General features: G+C 29.0%; 1 protein-coding gene across 1 annotated transcript in view; it reads right to left on the minus strand.

Moving 5' to 3' along the window:
- LOC142326250 (G patch domain-containing protein 1 homolog) overlaps nucleotides 1-22,396 on the minus strand; it is a 41,732-nt gene that overhangs the window by 9,286 nt on the left and 10,050 nt on the right. The window contains exons 3-8 of the mRNA XM_075368562.1: nucleotides 20,982-21,139; nucleotides 15,173-15,575; nucleotides 9,575-9,731; nucleotides 7,413-7,850; nucleotides 5,322-5,488; nucleotides 3,962-4,101 (exon numbers count right to left, since the gene is read on the minus strand). Coding sequence (XP_075224677.1) covers nucleotides 3,962-4,101; nucleotides 5,322-5,488; nucleotides 7,413-7,850; nucleotides 9,575-9,731; nucleotides 15,173-15,575; nucleotides 20,982-21,139 — 1,463 coding nt within the window. The remainder of the gene's footprint in view (nucleotides 1-3,961; nucleotides 4,102-5,321; nucleotides 5,489-7,412; nucleotides 7,851-9,574; nucleotides 9,732-15,172; nucleotides 15,576-20,981; nucleotides 21,140-22,396) is intronic.

The raw sequence follows: 22,396 nt of genomic DNA on the forward strand, positions 1-22,396 counted from the left end.
AGATCATGTTTCTCCAACATTCCTCTTCAAAAACCTTCTCTATTCTGTTTTTCTTTTTCAGATCTTACATTACACAATCAATCTATCCTTTTCTTGACCTTCCTCCAAGTTTTCTTCTTATTATGATTAAATTAAAGATTTTTATACTTTTTATACACCACAAAAACAATAATTATTTATATTAAAATTTCCCAAACAAACATTTAATTAATTTTTTATAATTATATCTACATTATATTTTTCACAGTACTGCCTTATTTTCACAAAAGCCATCATTTTTATGCTAGATGTTTTCAAACTTACATAGAACATCAATATTTATCTATTAATGAGTTTTTTTTTATAGAATTGCATGTAAAAACAGGTAAATCTCAATTTTTGTAAGAAACAAACAACCTTTCTGATGAAGCTGAAAGTTACCATGTATTCATGAAAGAAATTAATTTTAAATGCTATGAAATACAATATCCTAGTTTAAAGTTGATTTTAATGGTAATTTATAGATCATCTTCTAGCTCTTTTGAAACCTTTCTACATAAACTACCAGAAACGTTTTTTAAAATTCATAATAGATTTAATGTTATGGTGTATAGGGATTTTAATATTAACTTTCTTGACAATTCAAATTTTGTAATGAATGAACTACTAACAAGACTAAGTAATTCTATATTTCCAACAAATAATCTACTAGTATCTCTAAAACATATATTGACATATTTTTATAAATTTACTTGAAAATAAATTTCAGACCATTCGAAGAAACCATAATCTCTTCAAATGGTCTTCAATCACAACTGTTACACTGCACAGCTTCATTTATTAGTGAACATATGCAGTGAGACAACCATTATTTTTTACTCTTTTAAAATAATGATATATAAAACTTTGTTCAGAAATTTGATACCCTTTTTTCAGAATCATTGGTAAAGTAATAAAAGAAATTATCTTTGATGGAAATTCAACAACTTTTTAAACTTTTTCAGAAAGTCTTCATTTTAGCTTGTAAAAAGAAACAATTTTAAAAAATTTTAAAATGGATTACTTAAGCAATTGTAAAATCTAGCTTTCTATTAAGGAATACTGATGAACTGTAGAAGTATAATTTTCTGTTTGCTTTCAAAATTATCCGAAAATTACAAAAGGATTATATATAATGATAGTTTAATTTCTAATTCAAACAATAAGCTTAAAACTACTTGGGAACATTAAAAGTGAAGGAGCTTTTGGAAATAAATCAGGTTAGATAACTTCACCAAGAGTACTCGACTTCCATTATTTCATTCCCTATTCTTGTACCAAAGTGAATTGATATCTACTTCAAACAAAAAGTTATTCAACTAAAATAGTTTTAAATGAATCAGTTTTAATTTTCCAGAAAGTTAAAACTTATGTTTTGAATAAAATTAATTACTGTACCTTTTACAAGTTAAATTAATGAGTCTTTAAAAAGTTCAATATTTCAGCTGGCTTAAATTTTTATTGTAGATCTTGTCTAAAGAAAGGTTCTGGGGTTAATTTACAGAATCACAGGCTAATCTCATTTTTGCCCATATTTTCTAAATTGAAAAAAATTGGCATGCAGTTAGAAAAAAATTGTTTACTGTCAAAGCCACTCCCATTTTTAAAAAAATATTTATTACTAGTTAAAGAACACATAGCTATGTTGTTTGAGGAGTTCCTTACAATTGGTTGGTCATAATCTTAGCAAACACCTAACGCAGTTTAAGTATCTTCTTTTGATAAGAATATACATACATAATCTCAATAAAAATGCTCAAAATTGCTCAAAATCTCAATATTGGTAATGACATGGATGGAATTCCTATTATTTATAATCATAGCAAAGTTTATTTTACCTATACTGCACATTTTCAGGGTATCTATAACATGACAATTCTAACAGGATGATCAAATTGGTTTCATATGCAACAAAATCAAACCATACTATTTTGCTTTGAAGCAAATTAAAGTGCTAAGCTTGTCACCATTATTAAAAACTTATTATGTTTATCTGTATTCCTGTCTGAAGTATAACACTATTTCAATTTGTGAATTCTTGAAGAACTGTTAAAACTTTTAAAGATACAAAAATGGCTATTTAAAAAGATCTTCCCATCTCTTTATTTTAAACATGATTAAAAAAAATTCTCTTACAGAAACAATATTTTCTAAATCAATTTTTAACAATAATAATTTTTCAAATTTAAAAAAAATTGTTTCCTGCATCTCCATTCAACACGTATATAATTGTATATTTAAATAATTGTCAATATCATCTTCTGCATTGTTATTTACTTTGTAGTTATTTTATTTGTTTATGAAGTTAAATTATAACACAGACTTTAACCACTTCCATATTTTATTTTATAATTAAATTTGTATTTTGTGATACTGCTCTGATTTACGTTTCACCAGTTTTTCATGATTCTGGAAATGCTAGGGCATAGATCCTTTTTATCTATGGAGTAGAATTATCTACTTGTTTCTAAATGATTTTTTTTTCTCTTTAGTCATTTGACTGGTTTGATGAAGCTCTCCAAGATTTCCAATCTAGTACTAGTTCATTTCGGTATACCTCCTACATCCTACATTTCAGATCCTAGGAATCTACAGGATCCTAGGAAAAGTACTACTACATTACATTACTTTCGTTTTGTTTTTTAATTTCATGCAATAGTTCTTGCGTAGGACTTCATCCATGCTGTTCATTGTTCCTTCTAAATCTTTTTTACTCTCAGCTAGATTTACTGTATCATTAGCAAATCATAGCATGTTTATCTTTTCACCTTGTACTGTTACTCCAGATCTTAAAATTAAGATTTTTGATGCATGGCTAGTTAAGCTAATTGTTCTGTATTCTTTACATTTATCTGCTCCTGTTTTCTTTAGTATCATGACTATAACACTCTTTTTGAAGTCTAACGGAACTTCCCCTTTTTCGTAAATGTTATACACCAGTTTGTATTATCTATCAATCGCTTGATAGATAAAATCTCACCGAAACTGCGTAGTAATTGTACAGGTATTCCGTCTACTCCAGGAGCCTGCCTTTCTGCCATTCAAATCTTTTAATGCTCTCTTAAATTCAGATCTCAGTATTGTTTTCCCCCTTCATCCTCTTCAACTTCCTCTATAACTCCATTTTCTAATTCATTTCCTCTGTATAACATAACTCTTCAATATATTCAACCCACTTATCGACTTTGCCTTTTGTATTATATATCAGTGTACCATCTTTACACATTATTAGATTTTAATTTATGTACGCCAAAATTTTCGTTAACTTTCCTGTATGCTCTGTCTATTTTACCAATGTTCATTTCTCTTTCCACTTCTGAACACTTTTCTTTAATCCACTCTTCTTTTGCTAGTTTGCACTTCCTGTTTATAGTATGAATGATTTATATAATGGATTATGTACTATCAGAAAAAATATTTATATATGTATTTATCTTAGGTCCTTTCACATTATAGCATTTTTTACTTCTTCTTTTTATATCCTTTTAGTCTTCTACGACTCTGAATCATAAGTTAAAATAGGAACTCACTTCCTTACTAAATACTAAACTTCTAGTATTTTGATACTCTAGTACTAATTTCTGTAGTGATCTTCCATCTACAGATACTTCAGAACCTAAATACTGAAAACTTACAATTATTTCCAGTACTACTCTTCTTTCCAAATTGTCTCTTCTATTTCATTTACCTTTTGCTATAATTAAGTTTATTTTAGGTTTTATTTCCTATTACGCTTATTTTCTAATTTTTTTCCAACCTATAAGGTGATATTGTAATTTCCAAGATCCTCCTTTGGCCCAAAACAGGTATTTAAAAATTATAGCACAACACAAATTGAACTATAAAATTTCAATAATATTAATAATGATCAATGAGATATTACCTATAGAATGTTTAATCATATGTAAAAACCTAATAATGACAATAAGTAACATAATAATACCTATCTGGTTCACGAATGTTGAATCTTTTGCACAATAGACTAGCAGGTGTCCATGAGTAAGTTTTTCTAGTAAGTTTTCCAAACACTTTTCTTCTAGCAGCCTCTTTCATGTCATTTTGATCATCAATTGTACGTTGAACCTAAAAATAATGATATATAAAATATAATGTTAAGTGGATAACCTATAAGTTTTAACAGATTTTAATTTCGTTTATATATTTTTGACCTGATCCAATTAAAAAAAACTTTTAAGGTAACAAAAACAATGATTAAAAAATAGATAACACAATTCAGAAAAATGATCATGATGTAATATCAAATTTTTTAAAGAAACTGACATTATAACTGTTTATAAAGAAAGTGTTTTATTATGTGTTTAGTAGTTAGATGTTGTAAATCTTGGTGGTATGAAACTACAGTGTAAGCAAAGATACATGTTAGTATATCTGGTGAGTCGGCTGATATTCTGGACAAAAATTATTTTGGCCTAAGCAGCCGTAACTGACCCTGAATATGGCAAATTAATTAGAATAACATATGCTAAAGCTACAATTTAACAATGAATCTATGGGTAATTAAAATAATATGGGGAATGTAATCTTTAACAAGCCATTTTAGCCAAAGAATAGATTAATCTACATCCTTTCTTATGACTGCATAGGCAAAGGCTTACAAACATTATTACAGACCCTAAGTGCAGATTATACCAGTAACCAGTAAATGTATCAAAATAAATACCATGAATTTATTCCTGTAATATGAAGGATTTCAAGACTAAAGAGACTTGAAAAAGAGAAAAAAAAGAATATAAAAACTGGCTTACAAAACTGCAAACTCTCCAATAATTAAGTCTCTTTAGTCTTGAAATCCTTCATTATTAGAGAGTTTGGCGTTTTGTAAGCCAGTTTTTATATACTTTTTTTCTAGTACCATTTTTGTCAGCAGGCACATTAATTCTTTTAAGTAGAAATGCAGAAATCATAACCATCATAACTCTTCATTTTTAAAGTTTTCTCTTTTTAGATATAATTAGATACATTATGATTAATCTAACAAACCCAAAATATTTCAATATTATTATAACAAAGTGAAGTAATTATGCAGTTTTTATCTTCTTGAAAAAAAATGGTAGAAGTTTAATGATATTCATATTATATACAAAGCTGTTAATTTTTATTTTAATAAAATTCAGTTCAGTTTAAGAAGATCTAAAAGTGAAGCATATAAAGTATGTATGAAAATTTGTGCACTAAAAAAGAATGTAAATCAAGAAAAGACTGTAATAAAACAACTTATACATATACATTTCAAAATATTTTTAATTTATCAATAATTATGCAATTTGTCAAACTTTTCTTACCTCAGCAAGGGGATTTGTTGAATCATCAGGCTGAGAAGCTGATACAAATCGATCAGAAAACACAGCTGATATTGGACGATAAAGCCTTTCAGCTTGTTCAAATTCAACTCTTTCCCGTTCCTTTTCCCATTCTGTCATTGATAACGGTTGTAAACTTGATAGTTTATCTACAAAGAGAAAATAAATTATAATAAACAGTAAGTATGAATTTAAAAGCACTAAACCTTTCAACAAAAACCAATCTCATAAATAGTTAATATAATTTTTAAAACACACTATCTCATTTTTACAGAAATTAATCTGTAACTATTCTAATAAGTGGAGGAATCAAAACAACCCATCCTCTTTAAATTGTATATGGTAATTCATCAATTTAAATTTCTGTTCTTATAAAAAAAAAAAAAAAATATTTCTCTAGATATTTTATCATACTCATTACTTTTCATTTCACATAATTACAAAAAAAATATATATATATATATAAAACAGCTTGATATTGTAAATATTTCAATCTTTCAAAGTAAATTCTCATTTATTGAAATCTGTGGATAATATTATAACCTTAACCATTTCAGAATAATGCAGAAGTACAAATGATAATCAAAATGGTTAAGGTCTACTCATTCATTATTCAACATACACTGATTTTCAAACTTTTTCGCCCACTGCCCACTATGAGAATCAAAGATTTTCTAGCGCCCCAAAATTTTTAAACTTACCATCTGTTAAAAATAAAAATTGCAATTGCTGTTTTTTAAGATGCGCTCTTAAAAACAGCAATTGCAATTATTTCTGGAACTAATAGTTAGTTAATTACTACTAGTGTAATAGATATTTAATTTTAATTTGAAATATCAGGAAAAGATAAGTTTTGCCTTTTTTTTAATCAGCCATCGTCTTCCTAGACCGCCTGAATGCCCCTAATTTTCTGTGGGCCTTCCACCAGCCCCCATGAAGGCCTCCAGCACCCAAAGGGGTTGTTACTGCCCACTTTGAGAACGAATGCACTAAATCATTGCATGGATTAGTCACCAGATTCAGCTACAACCATTATATTCAGAATAAGAAATGAAACTTCTGAAAATTGTGGAAAATATTTCTTTCCTCCCCAATTAATTGATATATAAATATATTCTTTGTTATATATATACATATATATATATATTATTTATGTGTATCTTATAAAACGTAATATAAGTAATTTTATTTAATCCAGACATTTCACAACCCTTTCAAAGATGTCTTATCATTGTTGTGGAAAAGTTCAAACATTACGTTAAAAAAACAATATATACAAACATTATACACTCAAACATTATTAAAAAAAATATAGATAGTGACAGGGTAGGGGGATGAAATTTCAGAAGTAGAAGAGTAGATAAAAAATAAATTATATAATATAGAAAGAAATAGATATCCTTTAGTGAAATGAGGCACATAACAGTGATGCAGTAAAATGATAATTTAAGCAGGATTAAAGAAAACACATTCCCTTTACTACCATGCTACTATAATTAACTGGAAGGAAATGTAGAGGAAGACCAAGGCAAAGATGCAGGCTTCTATTAATCCACAAAGAAAAATGTCACTATATAGACAATTGCAAAATCCAATTATTCCAGACAAATAAAATTTTATTGTAAATATATTTAACTAATACATTAGTCTTTCTAACTTACTGCATATACATTTTTTTAATCAATCAGATTATTACCACTGAAAAACTGTTAACATCATCTATTAGAATAGAGAATACTGTTATTTTTAACATCTAGTCAACCTCCTTAGCAGAATGGTATCATCTCAGCCTTTAATCTGGAAGTTCCCACGATCAAGCCCTAGTCAGACATTGTATTTTTCATGTGCTATGCAGAACATGAAAAATATTTTTATATAAAATTATAAAAAAAAGCTATTTTTCAAAAGTTATATTGCTTTTTACAGTAATTGCACCCAATTTTTCAGAAAAATTGAGAATTTCTCATTTTTTTTAAATCTTAGAATCTGTAGTAAATCTTAAATTACAAACATATTTAAATGTAAATAAATTACAAACATATTTACATTTAAATAATTTTTTTCTTACGTTACCTTTTTGCCCAGCTCTGACTAGTTTTACATACTGCTCATATCGCCTTTGTTTTTCAGGATTAGTAACAAATGGTTTAAATCCAATACTACTCTGATTATTAGTAAGAAATCCAGCAGTTTTAATATCATCTTGTAATATTTTATTACAACAAGTATCAATTAAAGAAGTAGTTGGTTGTTGATTTGAAAGTTCACTCAAAGGCTGTTGTGGTTTACATGAAGTGATATTTTCAGAAGGTAATGGTTCATCTAAAATAATAGCGCGTTCTTCAGCAGTTAAATCATGTCTATGTAATCCTTGTTTATTTGAACGATCCTGTGATGTCTGAGAAGGTTCAAATCTTGATTTCTTTACTGAATGTTTAGGCTGATATCCAGGAGGTAATTTTGGTGAAGGAAAATATTTCTTTTTTGAAAGTTCACGAGCAGCAACAAAACCTATAATAATAAAAGATTATAATTATTATATAATGTTCATTTAGCATTGAATTAATTATCAAATATGTAAAAAATAAAGTTTAGAACATTAAGGATTGTAAATTTTTTCATTATTATAATAAAATGGTAGCTGTAATTTTAATACTAAATCATTTATAAATATTACTTTTTTAATTATAGCAATATTTTCTACTGAGATTTTCAAGACAGTTTTCCTAAAAACTGAATAATAATTACATTTTTAGAACCTTAGCAAGCTAAAGATAATATAACAAGTAAACTAAATACATTTTATTTTGAATGCTAATGAATTTGCTAGTTTTATGGTTACAACAATGTTAATAATTTTAAATTATTAGAGATATTCCATTCATGTTCCATTTTTTTACATACACACAGATACAAAACAATAAACGTATTAATTTGAAAAATAAAAAATTCCGTCACTTTTGGTTTCATTAAACAGGAGCACTGAGAAAATGATATTCCTCTTTCATAACATAAACACTTATAAGGAAGATGACTATCAATGGTCAGTCATCCCACTATAAAAAAAAAAAAACTAAATTTTTTATACAAACTTCATATCATACAGTAAAGACTATAATTATACACAATCAATGAATTAATATTTGATTACTACTTTAATAACGCCATTATTAAATTATTTATTTTTGTTTAAGAAAATATAATTTCATAAGTCCAGGGTAAAATGGCGGACTCTATTCTACACAATGATGCAATATCTTAAGAAATAATATACGTTTCATGAAAAGAGTCTGTGAATCAGTATGCAAGATGTCAGTCTTGCTTTTCTGCAAGGAGGTCAGTGAAGAAGCAATTTCTAGTGTGAATTAAGTTCGGCCCAATTAGGATGACGTTACAAGTAATCCAAGTACATGAAAGCAAGAGATGGTTCAGTGAGTTATTGTAAGACTATAAATGAAAGAGATAATGTACTAAATTTCATTCATAAATTGTTAGGGTAATGTTACAATTTTATAACTGTGAATAGCAAAGGTATTTGCAGTAAAAGAACTTTATACTTGTCTTATCTATTGTACTATTGTTAATACAAGACAAGTGGTTAAAAGTGTTAAGACTAGCGATCATGTAATGTCTTTTGTCAATGAGACTGAATTCTGGTTTTCATTATTTACCTACCTGTGGATAAATCCTAACGATTACTTTATATTCTATTCTATATGTAATCTCAGTTTATTATTGACATTTATGATTTTTTGATATGTAATATTATTATTGTTTACTGTTGCCATTACTGTCATTATTCTAATTATTATTGTGAGATTTTTTTATTGTTTTTTATTATTATTATTACTATTCTGATTATTATTGTGGTTTTGATTATTATACTTTCTTCGACTGTTTATTTTATGATTGTTGTCTACTATTATTATTACTACTGCCATTATTATTATTGATTTAACTTGTTGTACTTATGTTTTTAAACCAATAAATTGTAATTATATAAACATTTTAAGCTGTCAATTTCTCAACCTGATCAATCTGGGAACACGTGCGAATATCCCTGTAACTCATATTTTAATACTAAATCTATATATACAAAACTTACAATTAAGATTTTAGTGTTACTTAGAAAATAGGACTGGTCAAATGTTCTTACCTTTTACGTTATTATAAAAACTATGTTGTTGAATTATATATAACTATCAATTACACCAGAAAACATAAAGTAATGTTACCTTCTATAGGTTCATTCAGTGATGTAATAGCAAATAATTGTTTATCCTGTTTTTTAGATGAACTAGCTTTGTTTTCAAGTGAAAAATCATATTGTGACAAATCTTCATGACTGTATATATCTTCATCTTCATCTTCTAGTGCCCCCACACCAAATCCCTGCAATAAAAACATAAAAATAAAAAATCCAGTTGAAAAAATCAAATTTACAGTAAAGTCTTAACAGGAGCGGTTTTATTTTTTTAAATGCTATTTCGTACACCAGTGGTTGGCAACGTGTCACCCGCGGATGGTATGGCATCCTCGATGATTTTTATATGTCCTCACTATATTACACAACTACTGAACCCAATAACCATATCGGCGTCGCATGTATATAAGACAATATTATTGTGCAAGCTCAGTGTTAGCAAACAGCATCAAGGTCATACACTGACACACTTGCACTACTTAGCATGTAGGAATATTCTCGCTTCGGACAAATTTGTAGTATGTTACCATATTCTGATTGCTATGTATTTTGAGTGTTAATATTATTGACGATATTTTATTATTTACATATTATTAGTAACCGTATCACACAAGATAGTCGTGCTTTTCACTATCCAATACATACTGTACTGGTTAAACGGATTTTATAAATAACCCATCATGAATAATTGTAAAAGAAAAAGAATTTATTGTTTTAATGTTAACTGGAATGAACAATTTTGTTTTATTGACTTTAAAGGTAAATGTATCTGCTTATTGTGTAATAATAGTGTGGCACCCCCAATAACTTTTGAATTTACTTTACGCCCTTATTGACAAAAAGATTGCCAACCTCTGCCATATACAATGCTTCATTTCAGGGATGTAGTAGAGCACTCATACCTCATCCCAGTTAAGAATGCACTTCAAAAATTAAAAATGCCCTCTTTTCCATTATACTGAACCAAAAGCCTCTGACAAATTATCAGCTAATTTGGCCTTTTGATGAGAACTCAAAATGCAGGAACCCAACAAGAAAAAGGTTTTTGAACCTGTACCTCATTCTGAACAATGGATTGCACTCTGAAATGACTTATTCCAATTTTTGTATAATTTCACTATTATTTGTCACTTTCAATAAGATCTTTATGAATTTTTTGGGCATTACGCTGGTTTATGGGTGACAGAAATGAATAAAATCTGAACATTGTTTTGCATGTCAGAGAACAATTTATACCACATAAAAACACATACGCTAATAAATTACCATCACCAAACTTTGCATGTAATCTAAAATTTTGCTTGGTTAACTTTTTTTTTAAAAACTTAATAATGTGCTGTGCAATGGTACAAGTACTGGTTACTCACTGACCAAATTAACAAACTGATGTCATGAGGTGTGCATGACTACATTCAGCGAGCCTAGACTCATCCATTGCCTGCCCACATAGTGCAGACACTATACGAACAATTGCTACAAAGAAATTAAGTTTTTATTCAATTGATATATGAATAATACAACAAAAAGTAAATTAAATAATTATAAATATATTTTACGGTTTTATTTTCTGTTATAGTTTATACGTATAATTTAATGCTTCTTATACAAACCATCATATAGATGAAAAAAATCACAATCAATTACAGAGGCATTACCCAGCACAAATAAACAAAAAAAAAAACTATTTTAATAATATAAAAACATTTATGGTGTCGACTATGCAAATTTAATTATTCTCCTATTGAAAATCGTAAGTTTCAAATCATAAAAATTAAAAATAAAAGATTATTTTCTGTTTACATTAATACATTTATAAATAAAATTAAGTACAGTATTTAATATTTGTTAATTGCTAATATTATAAATTCGTAAAATTTACAATACTAGGGTTTAACCCTAGTTTTAAATAAAATGTTATTGGTTCCTGTGATAATTTTTTTTTTACAAAATGATTAAAGCAGTTTAACTGAAAAATATTTTTACTCTATTAAAGAATTCCTTTGTCTCCCAAGCATAAAAATAAGGTTATGAGATTAAGGGATTTAATTTAAGTTTAATTTTTAACTTAACCTATACTCACTATTGGGTCACTAGCAGATAATATTAAAATCTATACACATAAAAATGTTAAGTTTGTTTGTATACGGCTTCAAAAACTCAAAATGTTCTGCACCGATTGAGCTCCAAATTTTAGCACAATATATAACCCGCATCAAAGATTGTTTTCATCTATTTTTAATAAATCTATCTATCTATTTTTAAATTGTACAGTTTTTTAATAAATAAGAGGCTAATAAATTAGATGGAAATGTAAACAAAGGAAAACCAATCAGATCAATGCAAGATGGCCGCTGTCAAACACAACCACCAATCACAAAGAGCTCGTATGGCCGTTGCCAATGTAAACAAAATCACAACTGATTAAGTAACAAATTTCTTTGAATTATATTTAACAGCTAAAACATCTGTATTTTATTAAAAAAAAAAACACCAAAACAAAAAGAAAAGCCACCAAGAAGGATGACTTACAGTAAATAAATTAAAACACCCAACTTTCTTATAGCCCAGATAGACTTAAGACTATGCAAACAAAAAAAGTCGAAATAACCAAATACACAGAAAATAATATCCCTACATAATGACCAAAAAATCCTTTGTTAGGTTATTTTTTACATATATATGACCAAACAATCGTTTTTTGGTCATTTAGCGTTCTTTGCTATGTAAAAGCAAAGAACAAAATTCACAAATAGTAACACTGAAACCACACAACTAAGTATTCGTTTTTTTTTGTTTTTCTAACCTCCGAAACCACCGTTATGCATTGCTTCAGACGATGATATGAATGAATTATAGCATATGAAAATGCCATGCCTGACCAGGATCCAACTCGGAACCACCGGATTAAAGTCTGAGATGTTACCACTCGCGCCACGGAGGCCGGCAAATATATTCGTTAGGAGCGGAATAAAAACACGACTTACCAATATGGCGTTGTATGTCAAACCAATTTTATATGGACTATAATTACTTTAAATACGCGAAACCCTTTGCAATGATTGAACATTATCTTAAACCTCTTCAAAAATGATTCCTTTTGAACTAAGCCACATTTTGATATCATTGTTTTTCTATAACACGGCTGGAATTCTTTTCGTTTAATGATAAGAAGCGTTGTCGAAGACTATAACTGAATTCTCTTCCAAAGGACATAATACACCGCTAAACTATTTCTAAATAATTCAAATTCACATAATTTTTTTACGAATAGCGTTTTTATCAAAATCTCACCTTTTGCAGGGTTTTTTCTTTGGAGACCATAATTCATTAGTAGATTCATACTCGAGAATCACGTTGAACACTGACGCAGCACAACTTCTACTTACGTTAGCAGTTTATTAACATCTGAAATCAACGCCGTTTGATTATTCTGTAATTTGTAAGCATTACTCTGCTTTTGTAAGCATTTAAAATGATGTGTTTTTTTCGCACGACTTAAGGGCTTTTTTTCGCAGCCCATAAATCTTTATATATAAAAATGTTAAGTTCATTTGTGTACGCTTCAAAAACTCAAAATGTTCTGCACCGATTGAGCTCAAATTTTAGCATGATATATAACCCGCATCAAAGATTGTTTTTATCTATTTTTCGCATCAGTCACATTACCCACGACTGCGAGAAAACAGTTTTTTTAACAGTCAGCTGTATACCAGTGACCGCGCCATCTGCCGGAAGCGAGGGGAACACTCGCCATACTAGCTAATGACAACCGCAGCCACATGTGAAACAATACCTGTTCCCAATTACATTGTTTATGAACAAAAAAAAAAAATGTATCCACTTGCATCTGATTCAGATTATTATACAATCTGAATTAAATATTCACTTTAATCGAGGTACTTTTGTGTGATCGTGTGGTGATTGAGCTGCGCCTTTCACCAAGCTCTGAATTTATTAGAAAACGACAAACAGTGGGATATATGTATTAATGACACGTACAACACTGCACATCCAAACCAAATTCGTGCATTATTCGCAATTATATTGACCACTTGTTTCCCTACATCTCCCACAGAGTTATGGGAAAGATATCGATCGCATATGGCTGAGGATATTTTGCATAGAGTACACCTAGAAAATACCAATATGACCATGGAATTTACAGAAGGCATTTACAACAAAGCATTGATAAATATTGAAGACAAGTGCTTAGCTATTGCAAATAAAGTTCTTAGTCAATTGGGAATGCCAGCACCCACCCGAGCTGCGATTGCTTCATTTGATGTGGATTTACGCCGTGAACAGAGTTACAACATTGGTGATCTTCAGTCATATGTCCAATCAAACATTCCCAAATTAACGCGTGAACAGAAAGGCATTTATGATCGCATAATGCAAATGATAAATGACGGAGTTGGGGGGACCTTCTTCTTGGATGCGCCAGGAGGAACTGGGAAAACATTCCTCATTAGATTGATTCTAGCAACGGTTCGATCAAAAAATGAAAATTATCCTGTTGCGGATCAGCTAAAACTCTGTAACGACACGAGACTTGCAGTTAAGAAATTGATGAATAACGTAGTGGGCCTTTCAAAGGTGAAGATGTCCTCATTCCTCGAATACCCATAATCCCTACCGATACACCATTTTAATTTAAACGATTGCAATTCCCAATTCGATTGGCATTTGCAATCACAATCAATAAAGCTCAAGGTCAATCTTTAGAATTGTGTGGTTTAGATTTAGATGCGGATTGCTTCTCACATGGACAACTGTATGTTGCGTGTTCCCGAGTCGGCAAACCAGATAGCCTTTATATCTACGCAGACAGTGGAAAAACAAAAAATATTGTATATCCACAAGTATTGCAAAATTAAACTTCTATGAAACATATGCTTTGTTTTGTTTCTCATTTCTCATCCATGCAACCACAATGTGGCACAGCGAAGCATGGCGGGTAGAGCTAGTATATATATATATGTGTGTGTGTGTTTATTTATATATGTGTGTATTAAACAGAAAAGCAGAACTAAGATTAAAACAAATCAATGACAAGTTATGTATTTGCCTTAATCATGTGATTAACAATTTTCTTAACAGCCTCTAATAGACTTATGTCTTTATTACAGAACCATACTCATTTATCAGTAAAAGTTACAGAAACAGATACTTATTCCTCCTAGTATGGCTGGTAAGGAAGAAGAAATGTTTAAAAAACAGATATACTCGTCAGGTAACATAAAAACCAAATCGTACAAATTATTATCAAGTTAAAAATAAATAATTACAAATTAACCATATATTACAATTGAACACAATTTAAATCTTAAGAAAAATTACCAAAACAAAATGTTATACTATATAATTAAAAAAAGAATCCAAATAAATTCTCTGCCCCATTGTGGGTTAAAGTGAGTTTTGGCAAAATCCACACCTCACCTGCATGACATACATACCTTTTATATCTTACAGAGTGGTTTTAATGCCTCTTATAGAATTACACAATACATTTCTCAAACATCAAGAACAAAAAATAATGTATCATCATTATAGCATTACCCAGACCAAACAATAGTACATAAAAATTAAAACAGCACAAATAGTTCAGCAGCAGAATGACATCACATACCTGACCTCTAATTGAAAACTTTTTTGATTTTTCTTTCACAGTAAATGATGATTCAAAAAGATTAATATGATTTGACAGTATTGTTCTTCTATCCAAACCAGAATAACCAATACCAAAGAAATTATCTTTTGGCTTAACTATGTATGAATCATAATCATCTGGTGCAAAAGTAATATCATCTTCATCATCATCATCATCATCATCATTATCGTCTGATGTACTGTTGTAATGACTTGGCAATATACTTTCATTAGATTCAGGTAATGCACAACCATATGTTTTAACATCAGTTGATTTTAACTGTTGACGTTGTTTTTTCTTTTCACCTTTTTTCAGTCTTGGACCAACACCTTGGCCTACTTTCCAACCCATATTTTTCAGTAATTTAACGCCAACTGTTGATCTGTTTAAAATAAAACCAAAATAAATAATCAGATTAAATAAATAAGCCAGATAGTATCAAAATATACTCAAACAGAAATGATTCAGATACAAATATCAATTTCTACTAACATCACATTTCATAAACTAAAATAAAAAGTAAAAAAATCCTCAATTTATTCAGGGGGTACAAATCAAAAAATTAAAACATTAATTTTTTTTTTTTGCTTGATGATATCGACACATAAGCTTGAAGCTTATGCGTGGGATATGGAAATGAAATTTTGTAGCATATGAAAAATGTCATGCCTGACTGGGACTTGAACCCGGAACCTCTGGATGAAAGGCAGAGACGCTACCACTCGCATTACAGGAAACATTAATTTTAATGTTATTTTGATATAATCTTATTGAAAGAAAATATTTTACATAATTCATCAATAATTATTTTATCACCAAATAAGAAAAAACACATACATAAACTTATCTATTAGAATATTTATTACATTGCAGTGAGTGAAACTGTAGCATTAGTTCATGTACAAATTCTTTATTTATGTAAACTAGTAGAAAAATAAAATATATAGTATCAAAAGTACTATAAGTATATTATACTTAGTAGTATCATAAGAATTATAATATATAATAGTATTTAAGTAGAATTATTTTCAAACTGCAGAACTTAATCAAACAATGAACACATTTATTGGCTCTTTGGAATATAGTGACAAATTTTACCAATAACATTTAGCAGTTATGGATGAAGATTTTGTCATTAACACTAAGAAACTACTAGTTTCTTAATTTTTTCTATTTTATTTCATTACTAAACCAATACTTCTATTGAATGTAAATTAAGGACGCTATGTAATGAGATAAATAAAGAAACTGAGTCTTTAAAAAATTCTATAAAATACTACTCTAATGACTGAAGTATCCGAATTTAATACCAAGAATTAGAAAAGAGGTCAAAGAATATTAAAATTTTTAATGTTGAAGAATAGAATGCACACACAACAATGAAAGAATGAACCATGTTGTAAGAAAGGTTAGAGAAATATAAAGCCTCATGGGAGTCACAGACTCTTATATTGTTAGAATCTACAATAGAAATCTGAATGGTAATAAAGTTAGACCATTGAAAACGATCTTTTCAAGAAAAAGATTATATAAGAAACATTTAAAAAAATATTTGTCTAGTATAAAAAATAAGCCTAAGCTAAAAATAAAATCCCTTGAACTCAGATTACATTGAATAAAATAATATTTCTTTAAATAAGTATATGAACAATTTAAAATTAAAAACACAATGGCAAACAAGGTTTGGTAATTGGATACATAAATTGAAAACCAGGTAAAAAAGAAACCAGTTATAAAATTTATAAAATATAGGTCTTGATATTATTCATCACAGGTCTAGGTATTACTTCACCAGTAACATCTGTTTTTATCTGTAATGATTAATTAAATACATATTGTTGGTAGTTAAGGACTACCCTTTGACTTTGATATCATTTTGTGGAAAGAAAATATTTTATATAATTCTGAAATCATTATTTTATCACCAAATAAGATAAATCCCATTCATACACTTTTATGTATGAGAATATTTATGAAACAGTGAATGAAACTGTTTGTACATCAGTCATGTACAAATTCTTTGTCTATGTAAAGGAGTTGAAAAAGAAAACGTACAAGGTGTGGCTATTAAATAATAAGACTAATGCTGCTACAGAAGAACTGCGCATGTGCCAAATTCGTACGCCAATAGCTGTGTAGCATGAAGTCTTCTCTTTCAGTTGTGGCCACTCCAGTTTCTGTAGACTAAAGTTTCTGAAGGCCATGGCCTTCGTTTGGATAACATCTGCTTTTTTGTTTTGCCGAAAAAATGATAAGCGTTTTATCAGAGCAAAGAATTGTCGTGAAATTTCATGTGAAACTTGGAAAACCATAACTGAAACTTATCTTTTATTAAAAAAAGTATATGGCAATGAATGTTTATCATGTGCGCAGGTTTTTGAGTGGTTTAAGCGTTTCCAAGATGGCCAAGAAGATGTTCACCCAGATCGCCCTTCCATATCAAAAATATTGAAAAAATTGGTAATCTGATCCGGCATGACAGTTGGTTAACTATTCTTGTTTTTAATCAAGGTACTTGCTCAACTCCATGAAAAAATAAGAAAAGAACAACCCAAATTGTGGAAGAACAAATCATGGGTTCTTCATCAGGACAACATTTTCATCAGGACAAGCTCACACTGCATTGTCTGTCAAGATGTTTCTAGCCAAGTATAACATTCCAGTGTTAGATCATCCACCTTATTTGGCCGACCTGGCATCATGTGACTTTCATTTTCCCCAAGGTCAAATCTGTATTAAAAAGAACAAGATTTCAGACCACTGAAGCTGTGAAAGAAAAGTGGCACGCGTCATGAAAGAGCTCACAGAAGAAGACTTCCCGCACTGTTTTGAACGATGCAAAATTCGCATGGAGTGTTGTAGGGATAGAGGAGGAGTGTATATTGAAGGAAATAATAACAAAATATGTATAAATTTAATATAAAATATTTTACAGCATTAATCTCATTATTTAATAATCACACTTTGTATAGTATAAGTAGATAAAATCAAGGACAAAAATTTAAAAAGTTAATCATTTTAACTAAACCATCAAAAAGGGATTAAGTCACCAAGCCCCCTTAACTACTACTCTTTTTTCATTCTTGGTATTGAATTCAGATACTTCAATCAATAAAGTAGTATTTATCAAAGACTCAGTTTCTTTCTTAATCTCAATCACATAGCATCTTTATTTTACATTCAATAGAAGTATTGTTTTAATGATGAAGTAAAATAGAAAAAATGAATCTTCATCAATACCAACTAAATGTTATTGATAAAATTTGTCACTTTGTTTCAAAAAGCCAACAAATGTGTTCATTATTCGGTTAATCATCATGTTCAGTGCAGTCCTGCAGTTTGAAAATTATTCTATTTATACTATATGTTTTCTTTTTCAATTGATGATGGTCTTATTTGATTTTTAAATTAACATTAACAAACTAAGTTAATTAAAGGTATGTAAACTTCATAACATTACAAACTTTAAATTCTTGATATAAAAGCTATCTGGAGCTCCAAGTTCAACTGGAAATAAAGCTAAAATAGAATGACGTTTTACAAGAAACCTGTATTGTAAGTAGATACCGAATAAATGAAAATATCCTAATCTATCCTGAATAGATGCAGAATCACCATGAATAATACTCTCTTTTATCTTCTCTCCCTCTTACTTTTCTTGTATTATTCTTTTTTGATGGATGCCATGGAAACTAGAAAACTGCCTTGGTTCCACCAATGGCATTAAGTTGGTTATCTTCTAGTAGCTGAAGGGCAACTTTTCCGTTATTGGGGCTCAATGAGTTTGCAAACTACTGTGTTCATGGAACTGATTAACAGCAGCTCTTGTTTCCTATCAAGGGGTAGCATAGAAAGCCTCTGAAATAGAAACATACCAACAAAGGATTGCATAGAAACCAGTGGCCAAAATAAACAAAAATTCTAATTTTATCTCAGTTATTAAATTATTTCTAGCCAGTTTCAAAAAATAAAAGCAGATTACAGAAGAATTGAGATGTTATTTTTGCAAATTTAGTAAATCAGCTTTGTTTTGGCAGGTCAAGAAAAACGTTTGCCTGTAAGAACAACCATTTTGTTTGTATTTTAATAAAATAAAAAGGGAATTTAGAAAAATGCCAAATTGGAATGCAGGTATGTATTCTATTTTTTCTTTCTTGTTCGAAGTAAAGGAAGTATTGTAAACGTAAAAAATTTCTGTTTTCAGATTTCAACAGAAATATACATTTTTACCATTCCTGAATCCATTTTAACTAGTTTCGCCATGACATCTGTATGTACATGTATATATGTATCTCACATAACTCAAAAATTAGCTGTAAAATCCTGAAATTTTGGACAGTTGTAACATCTAGTTGTGCACCTCCCCTTTAGACTCCAATTGACTGGGCCAAAAATGTGTATACAGTTGGACCTCTAAATAAAGCAGGTTTCACTTTTGAAAGATTTGGATTTTGTACTTTTTCTTAACTGCAGTAATAAGCCCTCGTTGACAGCTTTTCAACAATATATCATAAGTGGTAATTATTTTCATAGGTTACAGAGTTATAGCCAAATAAAATTTTAATTAATGAAATATTTGGATCTTTGAAGGGGAAAGGCACATCGATTCGAATCTGACGTCATATACATATACTTTTTTTAATTTGAATAAATTGATTTATTAATAATTATTAACCTCTGATTGTAAAAATATTTTTAATAAATAATAATTTAATAATAACAATATAAAAAATAAGAAAAAAAAATCAGAAATTATTAGTGAAATAAAATTTTATGTACTTTTCATTTTAATTACATTTTTTTTACAATCAGAGGTTAATAATTATTAATAAATCACTACATTTAAATTAAAAAAAAAGTTCAAAAAAAATATATGTGTATATGAAGTTGGATTTGAACCAAAGTGTACATGCTTACAGATCCAACATGTTCTCACTTACACCACATATCTAATTGAGCGACATGAAACAAAATTAATATATAAACTAATATAGAATGCAACATAAATTTTTAGGGCCATTTTTTTGTGTAACTGTCCACTTTAATAAAGAAATGGAGGATCATACCTCACTTTTAAATGAAATAAGTTTAAATTAAGTGCAGCAAAAAATGTGTATATGTAATTTAATACGCATACAAGAAAGTCCACAGCAGATGTTTTTTAATCTTTGAGTTTTCAATTTACTAGAATTTTCATATGAAAATCCTATATATTTGAATTACATCAGGATATATGTTATTATACTGTAACAAACCAATAATAAATAAATATTGACAAGAAAAGCTTCCACTTATATGGAAAACCTTACTGTGTGATAACAGAGGAACATCTTATAGTAATAAAAAAAGAATCATCAAAATCCACCCATTCACAGAAGAATAAGGCTTTATAGTTGAAAAAATAAATAACATATAAAGAGCTAAATTTAAATATTATCCTTTTTTCAAATTCAGTTAAAAACAATTATATTACAAAAAAATTCTTTTTTTTAAATTTGTAAAAAATCTTAAGACTCCGTAACCACTGATTTTACACACATTAATTTTACCTATTAATAAAAAAATAATAAAATATCTATTATTGTTATTTTTTAAAGTAAAACATACATAACAGTCAATAAAATCAGATAAAATTAAGAACATTTACCAAAGCAACAATGGTTTTGGAGAATCACCCCGTAATCATTTATTTTTATATATAATGCCAGTTTTAACTTTATAAAAATTCCAAGAACATGGTCGATGTAAGAATTATACATTTAGTCAATAGTAATGTAAACTAGATTACCTCACTGGTTCAAGAAGTGATTGTAATACAGGTTGGCCAGGTATAGGGCCATCAGTTTGAAAAGTATGTTTCCTTTTTTTATCTTTTTTACTATCACCTCCATCATAATCACCTTTTAACCTCAATAACTTAGGTGCAATGCCAAATTCATCCACATCCTGCAATGAAATTATATATATTTACACAAGTTGAACTAAAACTATAATCAAAATAAATTACATTTAAACAAATTTATTTATTTAATTCTGCATTTTAAATATCATTGTCCGTCATAGTCATTAGCCACTAAAAATACTTCAGTATTCTTAACTTTGATGATCTGGGACTAATACATTGTTGGAATTGATTCTTACTTCATCTTCATCAATTTCCAGGATGCTACTCCACAAGATATGCCATGTGTTACAAAACCATTTACTAGTATAGGATTCAGTTTACTGTTTTATCCAAATTGAATTTAACGTTAAAAAAATAATTTTTTAAGTAGACATATATATTTAAAAAGTTTACCACATTTTATCATGCTGATCAATCAATATTTTTTAAATTATAGAACATATGAAGTCTGTTCGAAATGTATCTGACCATTTTTTTGTTTTGAAAAGTATTTGAATATCAAGTGTTTAAAACTTGATAGAGCATAGCATTAGTACCTAGTGTGTTTAATATTTTTGTAATCTATACTATATTTTTTTGTAATCTCTACTGAACATCAGTCACAGTCCAGCACTCAATATGCATGTGGGTATGTGTGTGTGTATCCACGTGTTAGCATAACAGGTGATTGTTGAATTTTTGTTTAGTGCATGACAGAACACACTGAACAATGTTATTAAGTTTGACCAAAGGGTTGGTAATATTAAACTGAAACAATTTGTAATATTAAGCAGGCTTTTAAGAATGAAACTTAGGATTTACACAAAAGAAAGGGCAGTATAATGGTATAATCATTTAAAAATGACCAAACTTCAGTTGAAAGTGATCAATTTACCAACAGGCCACTAAATCAAAAGTTTAATGTTATGAGCAATGTCCACAGATTAACAATAACAATTACTAATGAAATTGCAAATAATTTTTGGAGTAATGTTGGTACTGTATACAAAATTTCAATGAGCAATTTGGACATACTCATGAGTGGCCACAAAATCTGTGCCAAAGGTGCTTTCATTTGAACAGAAAGAGATCCATTTTGATGTTTCAAAGGACATGCTGGAGTGCACCAATGGTGATCTACATGTGTCCACAAACTATAAGTAAGTAACCCTTTTTCAAGAGGCCAGAAAAAAATCTTTCATAGCAGATAAAGAGCTTTGATTTGGTAAAATGGCATTTCAGACCACGGGGAACCTCCCCCAAAAATTTGATGATATCTGGAGATGGTCAACTGGAGTCGATTTTCAAAACTGGACCAC

This window comes from Lycorma delicatula, chromosome 6 (assembly GCF_047948215.1).
Source record: "Lycorma delicatula isolate Av1 chromosome 6, ASM4794821v1, whole genome shotgun sequence".
Taxonomy (NCBI): Eukaryota; Metazoa; Arthropoda; class Insecta; order Hemiptera; family Fulgoridae; genus Lycorma; species Lycorma delicatula.